Source organism: Myotis nattereri (genome assembly GCF_964212035.1).
Source record: "Myotis nattereri genome assembly, chromosome: 3".
NCBI classification, from domain to species: domain Eukaryota; kingdom Metazoa; phylum Chordata; class Mammalia; order Chiroptera; family Vespertilionidae; genus Myotis; species Myotis nattereri.
The window spans coordinates 195,780,372-195,794,750 of record NC_138077.1 but is presented as its reverse complement, the minus strand read 5'-3'; the positions used below and the strand labels follow the sequence as shown (position 1 = coordinate 195,794,750).

The 14,379-nt window shown below is 55.5% G+C and overlaps 1 protein-coding gene across 1 annotated transcript in view; it reads left to right on the top strand.

Annotated features, from left to right (window-relative positions):
• Positions 1–3,794: 3,794 nt before the first annotated feature.
• Positions 3,795–14,379, top strand: part of NHSL3 (NHS like 3) — a gene marked incomplete at its 5' end in the record, with an annotated part of 27,564 nt that continues 16,979 nt past the window's right edge. The window contains one exon of the mRNA XM_081086320.1: positions 3,795–4,020. Within this exon, the coding sequence (XP_080942446.1) occupies positions 3,795–4,020 (226 nt within the window). The remainder of the gene's footprint in view (positions 4,021–14,379) is intronic.

The window sequence follows — 14,379 nt, the reverse complement described above, 5'->3', positions numbered from 1 at the left end:
TATATATATTTTAAAAAGGATCAAATGGTAGGTTCTTATATTTCATTCTGAGACAGGACCCTTTGGAGAAGTTGGTTAAAGCTGCTGACCCTTTCCCCAGATAAACACATGAAGGTGCATCCAAATGAATCAGAACATTTCCAAGGTTTCTGGAGGCCCAGCTGTGGCCCCCGGATAGATACTCCTCTTTTCCAGGGTCTTAACTGCCAACTCTTTTTTTTAAAATCCTCACTCGAGGACATTTTTTCCATTGATTTCTAGAGAGAGAGTGAAAGTGGGGGGGAGAGAGAAAAACATCAAAGTGAGAGACACAGCCATGATTGATTGCCTCCTGCATGGACCCCGACTGGGGCTGGGGAACCTGCAACTGAGGCACCTGCCCTTAACCCCTTAACTGGGAATCGAACCTGGGACCCTTCAGTCCACAGGCCAATGCTCTGAGTCAAACCAGCAGGAGCTTAACTGCCAACTTTTGAAAGCAGCTTGCGAGGAGTGGGGGAGGGTGCCTGACACAGAGCTGGTGCTCAGTCACACACACACACACATACACACATGAACACAAATCACTGAAAACCCACCTCTGGGCAGAGGTGGCTGTGTGACTGCTGGCAAGTCACCCCACCTCTCTCTAGGCGTTCTTGTCCATGGAACAGGAATACTATTCATCTCTCAACATCTCCAACTTTGCAGAACTGCCCCGCTTTCCACTATAGTTCCGGCCCCTCCATGTGGTCTAAGCTCTGAGGGAAACCACAGCTGCTCCCACCCCTGACTGTGTGGTTGGCAGGCTCTGTCCCTTCCTGGTGTTCCTATAAAACGAGGGAGGCTCAGCCACACCTTGGCCTGACTGTCCAGGCTGGAGTGTGTGGGAGGAGGCCAGGCTCCAGGAAGGGACAAAGCTACAGAGCCGTCGTCCCTTGGTGGGGGGAAGGTCTCCCAAGGTGGACGGTGAGGGAAGGTTGGATGGGTGTGAGGGCAATATCTGGGTGGTCCTGGGTTTTCCAAACCAGAGGGGGCAAAGCTAGAGGGTGGTGTGGTGTGGGGGCTGCTTCCCCAAACCTGGTTGTTGCTGGTTCCACCCTGGGGACAGGCTGTCACTTCCTCCCTGGTCAGGTGATATGATAGCCTGGCCCCAGGATGGACTTTGGGCCCTGCCCACGGGGATGCTGGGAAGTCAATTTTCTCAGCTGCTTGTAGGGCCAACAAAGAAATGTAGCTGAGCTGAGCAACCATGAATCCAGAGGGCAGGGTTGCGGGTTAGCCCTTCCCAGGCCAGCCCTCCCTGGGGGTCTTAGAAGCATGTCTGTCCATTAGGTCAGGGGACCAGAGGGAAAGCTGGGAGATGCTGGCTTGAAGTTGGTCCAGGTTGGAAATGGGAGATGAGAATGTCTGGGTGGGTTATAACCTGGACCTCTTGCCGCTCCCTACCTTCCCTCCTGACTTCCAAACCAGGGGGCCCTCTCTCTGGGTTAATTCCTGGGCATTGTGGTTTGAGAGGAGCCTTCAGTGAAAAATTACATGAGCCACTGGCAGGGTCAACTTCCTGGATGTAGTCACACATTGTCCTGTACTTGGAACGGCGCACGCTTGGTTGAATGCTCTGCCGTCTTGCCCTCTTGAAATTTTTAATAAATTTTGAGCGAAAGGCCCTGCATTTTCAATTTGTATTGAGCTCTGCAAACTATGTAGACATCCTGACTTCTGGGAAGAGAGTGCTGAAAGGGTCGGTGGGAGCAAGACTAACCAATAGTCCTCTCCCGATCACCCCTCCCAAGGGCCTTCCTCTCCCTCCCTGCCCAGTGCATCCAGACTATCCAACAGGCCAAGGCCCGCACCCAGCTCTCTTTCCAAGCCTCAGCCCTGCCCGTAACACCAAGAGGCAGGGTCCTTAGGGCTGGTGTTGGGCTGGGAGAAGGCACGAGGACAGGGCCCCGCGTGATTCCTGTGCTGACAGCGCTTGAGCCAGAATGGGTGCTCTGGGAGTGTGGGTCGGATCAGAATGAACGGCTACTAGGGAAACTGAGGCTCAGCAAAGACAGTGATCTGCCCTCCCCCACACCCCCAGGTGGGGAGAGTATCGGTGATGGCCCAGGTATGCCACAGCTGAGCCCCTGGGGACACTCAGGGGGCTAAAGCAAGCGGAGGTCACGCCCTACACTCTAATCACCGTACAGTATTATAGTGAGTGCTGTTTACATTATGCCAGGACTGGCTGGTTGGGTGCCCCACACAAATGGGCCTTTGCCCTCCTGGAGACCAGGACCAGGAGAAAGCTACCTGACCAGGGTCAAGTTGGGTGACTAAGACACACTCTACGGGGCGGAGTGATGATGATGCCTTTCTGGGGGCCCAGAGAGGGAGTGCAAGACCTCTGAACCCACGGCTGGCCCCTCGGGCGATTCCAGCCCCTGGGGACCAGGCACAGAGGAGGCCAACACTGCTGGTCTTCTCTGCTGCCGACCCCTTCGGTGCTCTCAGACAAGCATTGTCCCCTCCTGGCCTCAGTTTCCCTGCTGTACGATGGGGGTAACACCCTCTGCCCTGCTTCCCTCCTAGCTTGTGGGATTAAATGATATAGAAGAGCTTGGTGAGCTATAATAAAGACCTAAAGGCACAGCCTTTTCATGATTTTTTTTAAAAAATATATTTTTTATTTCAGAGAGGAAGGGAGAGGGAGAGAGAGAGAGAAACATCAATGATGAGAGAGAACCACCCACTGGCTGCCTCCTGCACACCCCACTATGGAGATTGAGCACTCAGCCAGGTATATGCCCTGACCAGGAACTGAACCATAGATAGGTCCATAGGTCCTGGGTCATAGGTCCAACCACTGAGCCACGCCCACCGGGCACTTTTCCTGATTCTTAAAGGCTTTCCTCCCTACCGGTTTCCTGGGTCACTTCTCACCTACAGAGGATCTCAAAGCACTCCATCCCTTGCGAGTTAATGAAGCCCCAGATCAGCCCTACTCAGTGCTGCGCATCTCAGTGGGAAACCCAGAGCCAGGCAGGGGTGTCCTGGGGCCTCACAGCCTAGCCCACGCGTAAACTGGGGCACTGCTCTCCTCACTCCCCTCACCAGCCACCCCCCCGGCCCCCCACGGAGGATTGCAGGGAGCTGGGGAAGGTGTGGGGAGGGTGGGGAAAGGGGCAGAGGGGCGAGTTCTAATCGCCACGCGGGAGAGGTCTGTCCACTGCCCGTCGCAGGCCTCGGGCGCTCCTGAACCCCCAGTCTTCATGTCCGGGTCCTGGAAAGAATTCTCAGAATTCCCCGATTCCAGGTGAAAAATTCCAGAGCCCCCCCATCCCCTTCCAGACCAAACTCAGGTCCAGCCCAGCCCGGCTCCTCGCCTTCCCCGAGCACCCCCATCCTCCAGCCACCGCGGGCGCCTTCCTCCCGCGACCCCAGGGCCCTCCGCGACCCCGCCTCTCGGTCCCGGGCCGTCCGCGCGGCTCGGGGGGCTGGGGCCGCCGTCCCTCGCACCCGACCTCGCCCTCCTCCAGCCTCGACCCGCGCGGGCCGGGCGGCGGGGAGGAGCAGCGGCAGCGCCGCTCCCGCCCCGCGGCCGCTCCCTCCCCGGGCTCCTTCCCTCGGGCGGTCCCCGCGCCCCGCCCGCCGCCGGCCGGCCCCTCCCGCCGCCGCCGCCGCCGCCCGCTCGCTCCGCGCTCCTCGCTCGGCCTCCGCCGCCCAAACTTTTCTCCGGGCGCGTCTCCCGCGGCCGCCGCCCGCCCGCCCCCCGCATGGGCGCCCGGCCGCTGGGGGCCTGACCCGCCGCCAGGTCCGCCCGCCGCGCCATGGCGGCCCGCGCGCCCCCCGCCGCACCTGCGGCCGAGGAGCCGGGGGGCCCCGGCAGCCCCGCGCGCAGGAAGAAGTCCCGCTCCGGCCTCCGCCGCGCCTTCAACTGGCTGCGGGGCAAGCGGCGCAAGAAGAAGGCGGCGGGGGCCGAGAGCGCCGAACCCGCCGCCCCCCGGGCCAAGAAGGCGGACGACAAGGCCAGGAAGGCCAAGGGCAAAGGCCGAGGTAAGGCGCCGGGCACCTGGGCTGGGCGCGGGCCAGCGCCCAGGTGGCAGCCCGGCTGTCTCCGCTGGGGTCCGCGGCTGCTGGCGGCGGGTGAGCCCCGAGGCGCCGATGCCGGGGCAGGGAGGGCCCAGGGCTCAGCCCAGGCAAGCCCATCCCGAGCCGCCCCGCAGCATTTCCCAGACTCAGCCTTGCCCCACGTTAGGGGGTCGCGGGGGGGACCCTCTGCTGGGGCCGGGATCCCCGGCCGAATCGCGAAGTGCAGGCAGTCTGGCCCGTGGGGATGAGGCATCCCCCATCCCCCAGGCTCCCCCAGGTTCTGCCCTCTGCTGAGTCAGGGGGTCAGAGATGGACTCTGGCCTGGGGCCAGGAGGAGAGGCGAGTGGCCCTGTGGCTTTGGTGGGGGTCCCTCTGGGTCTGGAACATCAAGTACACTCAAAAAGTGTTTCAGCCGGCTGCGTGGACCTGGGTTTCCAGCCCCACCAAGGACCCGTCACGGAGCATATGCTTCAGGCTCTTAAAAGCTAACAGTGTTACCTTTCCCCACCTGGTCCCTCTCACCACTCACCTGTGCCAAACCACAAACATTGACCTTCCGGGTGGTGAGCTGTTGGATGTGTCCGTACAGATGGGGAACTGTGGCCCCAGTTAACCGCGAGGCTGCACCTGGGCTGGGTGGGCACTGAAAAGACATCAGCTAACTCCTGCCTCTGGGCTCCCCTGGCCTGGCCCATCCCGGCGGGGGTCACGTTTCTGTTGTCCACTTGCTTGGTTCTTCCCTCATGTGAGGGAGGGGACCTGAGTCTCCGTGAGAGGGTGGGGCTCCCCTGGGGCTGGCCACGCTTCGAAGTCTACCTTCACCTCGGTTTGGCCGCTGCGCCCGAGGTGAGGAAATGGCGGTGTGTGCGGCCCATCCCATTTGCCCGTGTTTACTCACCCAGTGTCCTTTAATTATCTCCTCTGGAGGAGAACTAAAGGACACGTTAGGGATCAGGAAGAGGGTGAAAAGCCTCTTGTGTGCTTGCATCCGGCCTGATCTTCCTTTTGGATGAGGGCCCTGCTCCCCTGCAGCCCAGCCACCAATAGACGTCAGGGTGCTGGGGCTGGGATGGCTGGGCTGGGCTCTGAGGAAGGGTTTGGGGTGTGTGTGTGGGGGGGGTGGGGGGGGGTGGGGGGTGTTTCCAAGTGCTCTGCAGTCTCAACAGGACCTGGGGTTTGTCCCAGGGCTGCCCCACTGGGATTCCATCTGAAGTCATCTCTGTCTCACTCAAGAGGTCGTGGATCAGAAGTGCAACAGGATGGATTGTGGTCAGACTCTCAGGATTGGAGACGGGAGGCTAGTGGCAGATCCTTTTCAGGGAGACCGGCCTTGAGGCAAAGGCTGGAGAAGCTGACCTGTAGGTCCCTCCTCCAACAGCCTGGGTTAGAGGTCATTGGGGCAGAGGCCAGGCCTCCCCTTGCCTTGTGTTTTGGCAGCAGGTAGCACTGGGCTGTCCTGGCAGCAGGTCAGCCTGATTTGAGCCCACGTGCGGGAAACACCTCCCCTGCCCCAGGCTGTTGTTTCCCAGGTCTGGGGGTGGCCCCAGGTACGACTGGTAGAAAGAAGTCCTGCTCCTTTTTGCTCCAGCCTCCTATTATTCCAATTGTTTCCTCGTCACCTGCCTGGCTCTCCTTCTTCTCTGTTTATTAAGAGAAATAAATCTGATCTCTCTAATCTCCACTGGCACTGCTGGTCCAGAAGGGGAACCCAGAGAAAGCTTAACTCTTTCTGGGGAAAATACCCAAATGGCGATGAGGAGGAGGGATACACAGAAAATTCCTGGGAGGCTGGCTTTTGCTGGGAAGGACATTATCTCCCTTATCACATTCTTTCAACCAAGGACCCAGAGATGCAGGTCTTGGCTCCCTTAATCTGAGTCCCCTACTGTAAAATGGACAGACTGAGTTTGGAGTAGACTTTTGAGGACCTGTCTCCCAGAATCTCCTTACTCTCCTCACTGGCCTGCACAAACTTCTAAAGGAAAGAGAGGAAATCTGACATTTATTGATTATTCTGAATGTGCCAGGAGGCCTATATCCATGCTCTCATTTGAACCCATTTGCAGATGAAAAAAATTGAGGCTCAGGGACAGTGAGTGGGTGATTGGCTTGAACCAGTGATTTTCAACCAGTGTGCTGCAAGAATGTTTTAAAACATGCATACCTGACTGTGTACGGTCAGGGGACTGACCTCTTTTCCCTTACCAGGGGTGGGCAAACTTTTTGACTCGAGGGCCACAATGGGTTCTTAAACTGGACTGGAGGGCCGGAACAAAAGCATGGATGGAGTGTTTGTGTGAACTAATATAAATTCAAAGTAAACATCATTACATAAAAGGGTACGGTCTTTTTTTTCAATAGTTTTATTCATTTCAAACGGGCCGGATCCGGCCCGCGGGCATAGTTTGCCCACGGCTGCCTTAGACTGTCAAATAGAAAAATGACAACAGCCCTGGCCGGTGTGGCTCCACTGGGGTCGGTTGGGTGTTGTCCTGTGCACAGAGGGGTTGCTGGTTCTACTCCAGCTCTCCCGGTCAGTCAGAGAGGTGGGGGTGGGGTTCTATTCCTGGTGGGGCAGGTGCCTTAGTTGTGAGCTCCTTGGTGGTGGTGTGTGTGTGTGGGGGGGGGGGGGCAGGGGGCATGGCTCTCACATCAGTGTTTCTTTCTCCCTCTCCTTGCTCTCTCTCTAAAAATCAATAGAAATATTAAAAACAAAACAAAAAAACAGCCAACACAATAGTCGTCCCATGTGAATGAGTCAGAATTATAATGTTTTGTTAGACCAGCAAAACATACAATATAGTTTTTGGTGTGCCGCAGAATTTTAGTAATTAGTTCGTGTGCCATGAGATGAACAAGGTTGAAAATTGCTGGCCTAAACTGGGATTTGAACTCAAACCATCTGTCTCCCAAACTGGTACTGTTTTCATAACACTCCCAAGGACATGGACCAGAGGTTAAGGCTTTTAAAGATCTTCTCACCCAACCCATTCCACAGATGGGGAAAGGCCCAAAGAGAAGTGAGGGAACTTGATAGAGTGGGAAGAGTATCAGAGTCAAATGAGAATTCAAATTCTGGCTCAGCTGCTAGCCAGTCCCGTGACAAGCAACTTCTCTGTGGCCTCACTGATTCCATTGCTGTTGCAGGAAAGAGAGGGGACGTTGCCTCGATGGGTCTGTGTGTGACCTTTCTGTCTCTCCAAGATTCTCACAAGAGACGATGTGAAGATTATAGAAAAGTGAAGTCACCATAGAAATGCAAGGGTTGCTATTATAGTGTTTATAAGTTTAATCACCTGTGATCTAGGGCAGCGGTCGCCAACCTTTCGGACCTCGCGGACCACCAGTGGTCCGAGGACCACCGGTGGGCGACCACTGATCTGGGACACAGTCTGGAGGGAATGAACTCTGAGGCCTATTTGGACAGCTCTGCTGCCTTTTGGTCTGCCCCCTCGGGCCATGAGACTGGGAGACACAGGCAGGTTATTAACTACTCCCCACGCCTCAGTTTCCTGATCTGTAAAATAGAGACAATAAATCCTGGCTTCACAGGGCTGTTTCAAGGATCAAACTGGATAACAGACATGCAAGTGCTTTGTGAATGGGCAGCATGGTCCAGACAGTGGCAGGTTTCTGGGCTGGTGATGCCGAGGACTTGGCATTAGCTAAGTTCATCCTGGCCCGTGTTTGGAAAACAACTCACTTGGTTACACCTCACATACCCGTGGTGATGAAGATTCCTGAGGGGGGATCCACAGAAGTGGAGTCTTACCTTTGTCCAGGAGGCAGGTGTAAGAAAAGGTAAACAAACATGAATCCATATTTTCCAGAAATGTCATCTGATCTCGAGACCAGTGTGGGGAGGAAGTGTTTCTGGGCCACATGCCAGGACGGGAGCCCATTAATCAGGGGAGGCTTTCTGGAAGAGGCGAGCAGGGTGTGGAAGAAGGGCAGGGTGCTGGCTGATTTGAAGAGAAGGTTCTATGTGCCAGACCCTGGCCAGGCATTTTCATGAATGTTTTCCCTGGGAGATAGGCATTTATCACCATTTATACGTGAGGAAATGGGCCCAGAGGGGAAAAGTAAGTTGACCAAGGTCACTCAGCCTCATTCATTTGAAAAGACATATTCTTTACTAGATAGTGTTAAGCATTGTCCAGGGTAATGTGAATATCTGGGCCAAGACAGGCCAAGACACCCGTGTGGAAGTGATGTTCACAGCATGGCAGTGACAGAAGCACTCAGTCTGCTACCAGATGCCACACTCTCCTAACAAAGCAACATGCGGTTGGATGTGTGTCTGACTCTGCAGAGGAGTTGCAGAGTCATTGCAGAGTCTTAGATAGGACCAACTTTGGGGAAAGGAATTTGTCGCCCACCTGAAGATTTCTCTTGGGGAATGGGCAGGGGCTGGGGGGTGGGAGTGTGAAGGGCTTCTCTACTGATAGTGAGAGCTCAGGAGCCATCCCGCCAGGCCCAGCAGATTTAAGCCGAAGCACTCTGGCCACTCATTCAGGGAGAACTGCCCTTGGTGTGAGGTTGAATTCTGCTCTGCTGTATGACCTGGGGTGAGTCCTGCCTCGCTCTAGTCCAGACATGCCCTGTCTTGAGAAAGATAGGGCTTTACTAGTATAGCCTCTGAGATCCTTTCTAGTTCTAGAATTCTGTGAGTTTGAGAATGGGCTGAAGGAGCAAGCTGGTAGGTGCTGGGGGGTACGGGGGCGGGAACTGTGTCCAGGAAGAGAGAGCCTACCTTTGTTCATGGACAAGTCATGGGGACCCAGTGGCTTGGATGTCACTGAAAGGTGGCTGAGGAGAGTGCAGTGTAATAATGCCACGTCTCCCTGTTGAGGAAGGGGTCTGTGTATCATCCACTGGGGGAGTGACTTCCATAGAGGAGTCTGGGATCATCTCCTCCAGGCCCCTGTGAAGGGATGGGCATTGTCTGTCTTGGGTCCAGATGGGAGAGGGAGCCTCACTGGGGTATTTCACAAATACTTATTAATGATTTAATATTACGTATAAGGACCTACTGTGTGCCACTGTCTTGGGATGAATGAGAGACAAGGTCCCAGTTCTCACAATTTGAGAGGAGCAGAAACCAGGGTCATGGAGGCAATTAAGGGTAAAAAATGTGACAAAAGAAGGAGAATAATGATCCCAGTGAGAAACCAGAGATGGCTTCTCTGAGGAGGTGACACGTGAACTAAAATCGAAGGATGAGGAGAAGCTGGGGTAGAGGGATTTGCAGCGCTGGGATCAGGCAAGGCACCCGCTAGGGACTGGGACCGGCTGACTGTCTGGGTCCTATGGGGTACAGAAATCACCACACCTCACTGTTCTAAACACCCTGAGCGCAGGAACTGGGTTGACTGTCCTCTCCCTCTGCTGAGCACAGGGCCTGGCTCTAAGTGGCTTTGGGTGATAGGTGGGTGACCTGATATGCGCCCCCGGTTTATGGGCATCTCTGGATCCTAGGCGCTCAGAACTGATGGCGTGAGATGTCACAGGGAGCCCTCAGAGCACATGTAGGTGGGCAGCTGAGGCCCAAAGGAGGAACAGGAGCCCACACCTGTCAGCTTTCCCATTCCAGTTCAGACTTCAAATGGAAAATCCCATCCCAGAGAGGTGCCTCTAGCAGGGGTGGAAGGAGATGAGCAGGAAGCTGAAGCGAAGAAGGCTGCCTTCCCCTCCCCTCCCTCGACACCTTCTGGTACCTTCCGGTTCCAGCTGCCTCTCCCTCCTTGTGGAGGCCCTGAGCCTGCATCCACGGCACACATCCCAGCATTCTTCTGGAAATCCCCTCAGGCAGCCCCGCTTCCCGCCCCCCATATTCTTTTCCCCTGGCCCCTGAAGCTAGACGGCCAGCAAGGTTTGCTGAGCTGGGGTGGCTAATCCTGTGGCCAGAAAAATCTACACTCTGTTTTCAGCAGAGGGCTGAGCAGGAGCCTCCCCTCACCACCTGCCCTTGGAAATCCCCTTCTCTCCAAACCCTGGGAGCTGGCTCAGCTGCGCCCGGCCTGTCACATGCCGCTGAAACTAATGAGAAGAGGCATTGTCTATTATGTGGGCCACAGCGAACGTGGTGGGTGGGGAGAGCAGGTCTACACACCTCTACCTGCCATACAGACCCCATGGCCACCTCTAGCCCTTTGGCTCACTCGGGGAAGGAAGCAGGTGGAAACATTCATCGGGCGGGAGGGGGACATCTCTGTCCACCTCCCCAATTATTACATTCCACTTGTGTCCACTGTCCTCGGGGACCGGTTCATCAAAGGCTGTCAGCTCCACTCGCAGGGTGCCCGGTTCTGTGCTTGGCATGGTGTGCTGCAGAATTTTTAGTAATTAGTTTATGTGGGCCATGAGATGAAAAGGGTTGAAAATCACTTGCAAAGGGTTTAAACCTCAAATCTTCAGGCAAAATGCATGATTCCCAGGAGGCTACTGGTGGGGTCTGCTCCATGTAGGGCCTCCTGGGTGCTTAGGACACCCTCTCCTCCAAGCCTTTAGCCAGGTGAGGCCTTCACCACCCTTTTCCAAGAGGGTCATGAGGCTCTCAGGCTCAGTGTTGTGTTTCCAGGAGTTCTGGTGCATTTGCCTCCCATACTACCTACTTCTTCCCACCAGGCCTACCCCAAGCTCTCCCAAGCTCATGGCTCTGGGCAGGACTCTTCCTCTAGGATCCTGGAGCAAGCACAGCCTTTGTAGCAAAGGCTACACCTCCACCAGTACTTAAGTGCCATCATCACCACCTCCACCAGAATGCAAGCCCAACCATCTGCACCTCCCCCAGTTTCTGCTCAACATGTATGGCATATCTACTGTGTCGACCGAGCCTGCGGTTACTAAGAGAAATGAGACCATCACTGCCCTTGAGAAATTTGTTTTCTGGTTGAGACAGCTGCTGGGGGTCTCTGTCAGCAGGCAGAACTAATGCCGGTGGGAGCAGGGCATGCAAGGAAAACTTCATGGAGGAGTTAACTATGGAGCGGGCCTTAAGGATCACAAGGAATCTCCCAGGCAAAGGTGGAAGCAGAAGGAGCATGTGTGAAGGTCTGGAGGTGTGTACTGGGGAGTGGCAAGCAGTTTTGTGTAGCTGAAATTCTGAAATGAGCGGGGTGTGGTTGGAGATGAGGTCGAACTGGTGGGCAGGGGCAGCTCCTGCATGGCCTCCTGTCCTCACTCAATTCATGCTGAGGGATTTGTACATTACCCTTTTTAAAAATATATATATTTTATTGATTTTTTTTTACAGAGAGGAAGGGAGAGGGATAGAGAGTTAGAAACATTGATGAGAGAGAAACATCGATCAGCTGCCTCCTGCACACTCCCTACTGAGTGTGTGCCCACAACCAAGGTACATGCCCTTGACCGGAATCGAACCTGGGACCCTTGAGTCCGCAGACCGACGCTCTATCCACTGAGCCAAACCGGTTAGGGCTTGTATGTTACCCTTAAGTGTTCTTTCTGCTCCCCTACACCACCTTTCCCTTTATGGGCCACTGTTTCCCCATCTGTAAAGTCGTGAAATTGGGCTAGGAGATCTCTGGCACTAGGACCCTCTTCTCTGTACAAAGCAGGGAGCCTTGTGTATACAGCTTGGTATATAGTGTGTGCTCAGTGAGTATTTTCTGGATGGAGGAATAAAATACAGCCCCTCAGAGGCTGCACTGTTGGTAGCCTCAGACTCTTAGCAAGAGATGGGCATCAGAGAGTGGGGGAGAACAGCTTTGACTCTCCCATTTTGCGGAGGCAGGGTGTTCTGGAGCCACTGGGCATAAGAGGCAGCATGCTGTAGTGGCGGGTTTTGCTTAGGTCAGTGGTCGGCAAACTGGCCCCTTGAGTGTGGCTCTTCCACAAAATACCACGTGCGGGCGCGCACATCCAGTGCGATTGAAACTTCGTGGCCCATGCCACGGGGCCAAAGAGCCGCATGTGGCTCGTGAGCCGCGGTTTGCCGACCACTGGCCTAGGTGGCAGAAAGGATGAGCCATGTAGGGATTAGAACTGAGGGCTCTGGACTCCCAGCCCAGCATTCTCTCTGCTATACCACGCTGCCCCTAGTTGGAGGGACAGAGCAGAGTGATAGTAAAGGAGAGTTATTTCCAGGCTGTGGGGCTCTGGGAAGGTCCCTGGGCACAGGGTGCTCACGAGGACACAGAGACGGGGGCAGCCTGGCAGCCAGGAAGGCTTTCCAAAGAGGTGAGGTTTGGCCTGGGGTTGAAAATCAAAGACTTGCATAAAGGGAGATGCATGAGGGGCACACAGCTCCACAGATGCACAGACATGGCTGGTTTTATATATGTCTATCTACTCTACTCGCCATTACTTAAACTTACACACATGTAGACATGGGCATACGCTCAATATAACATAATTGTACAATCATATCTATACACAAAAGCACGTGCAATTACACAATTTGTAGATAAACAAATTTACACTTACATGCACACAGGCAGGTTGTTACCCACTCAAATGCATAAAGCCAGTGATATCCGGCCACCTCGAGAGAGACAGTCACAGTTACATAGGCAGATACACAAAAATACACATCCAGACATGTGAAAACAGACCAAATGATATGGATATCGGCACACAGTTACACGCAGGTGATTACATAAAGAGGGAACCATATATTCAGGGTCACTGATGTATACACAGGTACACAACTAGATAGCCACATTCAAGCACAGTTACAAATGCCCAGTTACATGCCCTTCTTCCAGGTCATACAGGGGCATAGATAAGCTGGAGGAGTGGTAGCACGGAGCAGTGGGCATAGGAGTCAGTTTGGGTTTGAACCCTAGCTCTGTAGCTTAATGCTGTTTAACTTTGGACTAGTCAGTTGACTTCATGGAACCTCAATTTCCCCATCTGTAAAATGAGGATGATAGAAGTACCTCCCTCACGTAATTGTTTTGTGGATGAATGAAGTAATGCATGGAAGCGGTTACACGGTGCCTGTACACACTGCTATTATTTGGAACACCATTATTACAGAAATAGTCAGATTGATACATTTGTACCGCAGGCACAGAGACAGGAGATGCACACACAGACACGTGACCCTCACAGCGTAGTGTTTAGTGGGCCTCAGTAGCAGGAGGGCTCCGGAACCCGCCTGTCTGGATCCTGGTGCCCAGTTACCTCCATTCCACTGCAGTCCTCAGATTGGCGGCCCCCGGGCTGGGAGAGCGAGGTACCTGCTTGCCTCACCTGGACAGGCCCTGCCTTTCCGGGGGAGCATTCCGGGCGGGGCGGCTCAGCTGGTCTCCCAGGTCCTGGGGGCGGAGCCTACGGGACGCGAGCCAGGCCCCACCCCTCCGCCGGCCCGCCCCTGGCCCGGCCATTGGCCGCAGAGGCCGGGGGCGTGGCCGAGCTGGGGCTGGGGGCGCCTGCGGTGGCCGCCCGCGAGTCTCTGCCTGCCTCCCGGGGCTGCGGGCCCGGCGGCCCGGCTGGTTGGGCTGTGCTTGGGTTCCCGCGCCGGCTCCTGCGCCCGCCATGGGCAACTCACACCACAAGAGGAAGGCCCCCAGCGGCCCCCGGGCCCGCAGCTTCTGGCGGTTCGGGCGGTCGGGGAAGCGGCCCGCAGGTAGGGGCTGGGGTGGGGGCGGGGCAGGCGGGAGGAGGGTCTGCCTGCCGCAGCGGCCGCCACCGCTGCTGCCCCCTCCCGGGGCTGGGCGCGTGTGAGTGTGGGGCCGGGCATTCCCCGCAGAGACCCGACTCCTCACTGCACACACAGACACATGCAGCACCTATGGGCAGGCACATGTACATGTTCACAGTTTACAGCCACACACAACACTCCGATGTATGGACACACAGACCCAAAATCACATACACGTTTACACCCACACCATGGCTGCAGGACGCACAGATCCTGAGACAGACACATGTATCTGTGCACATGATTTACACAGTCACACGAACTACATCACATCACAGATTCAGACACAGCCGTCCACACACATTAGTCATGTAGGTACAGTTGTCCAACGTGTTAGGTACACAGAGGTACCCACAGGTTCAGAACTGCACAACAACCAGACTCACACTCAGGGTTACAGACAGACCCTAAGGCATGTACACACACACACACACACACACACACACACTTGTTTCTCAGGCTTTAGCCCCCAACAGGCAGAAAGTTTGTGGGAGGGAGGGGAGACAAAGGTAAAGGGGAGAAGCAGGAAGCAGGGGCTGGAGGCTCGGGGCCACCTCCATCTGGCGCAATCGGGAGTCGGACTGGTTCTGGTTCTGGTTCTCTGGGCTCCCTCCCCACCCCCACTCGCTCCGCCGCAGCCTTTCAGGCCCTGC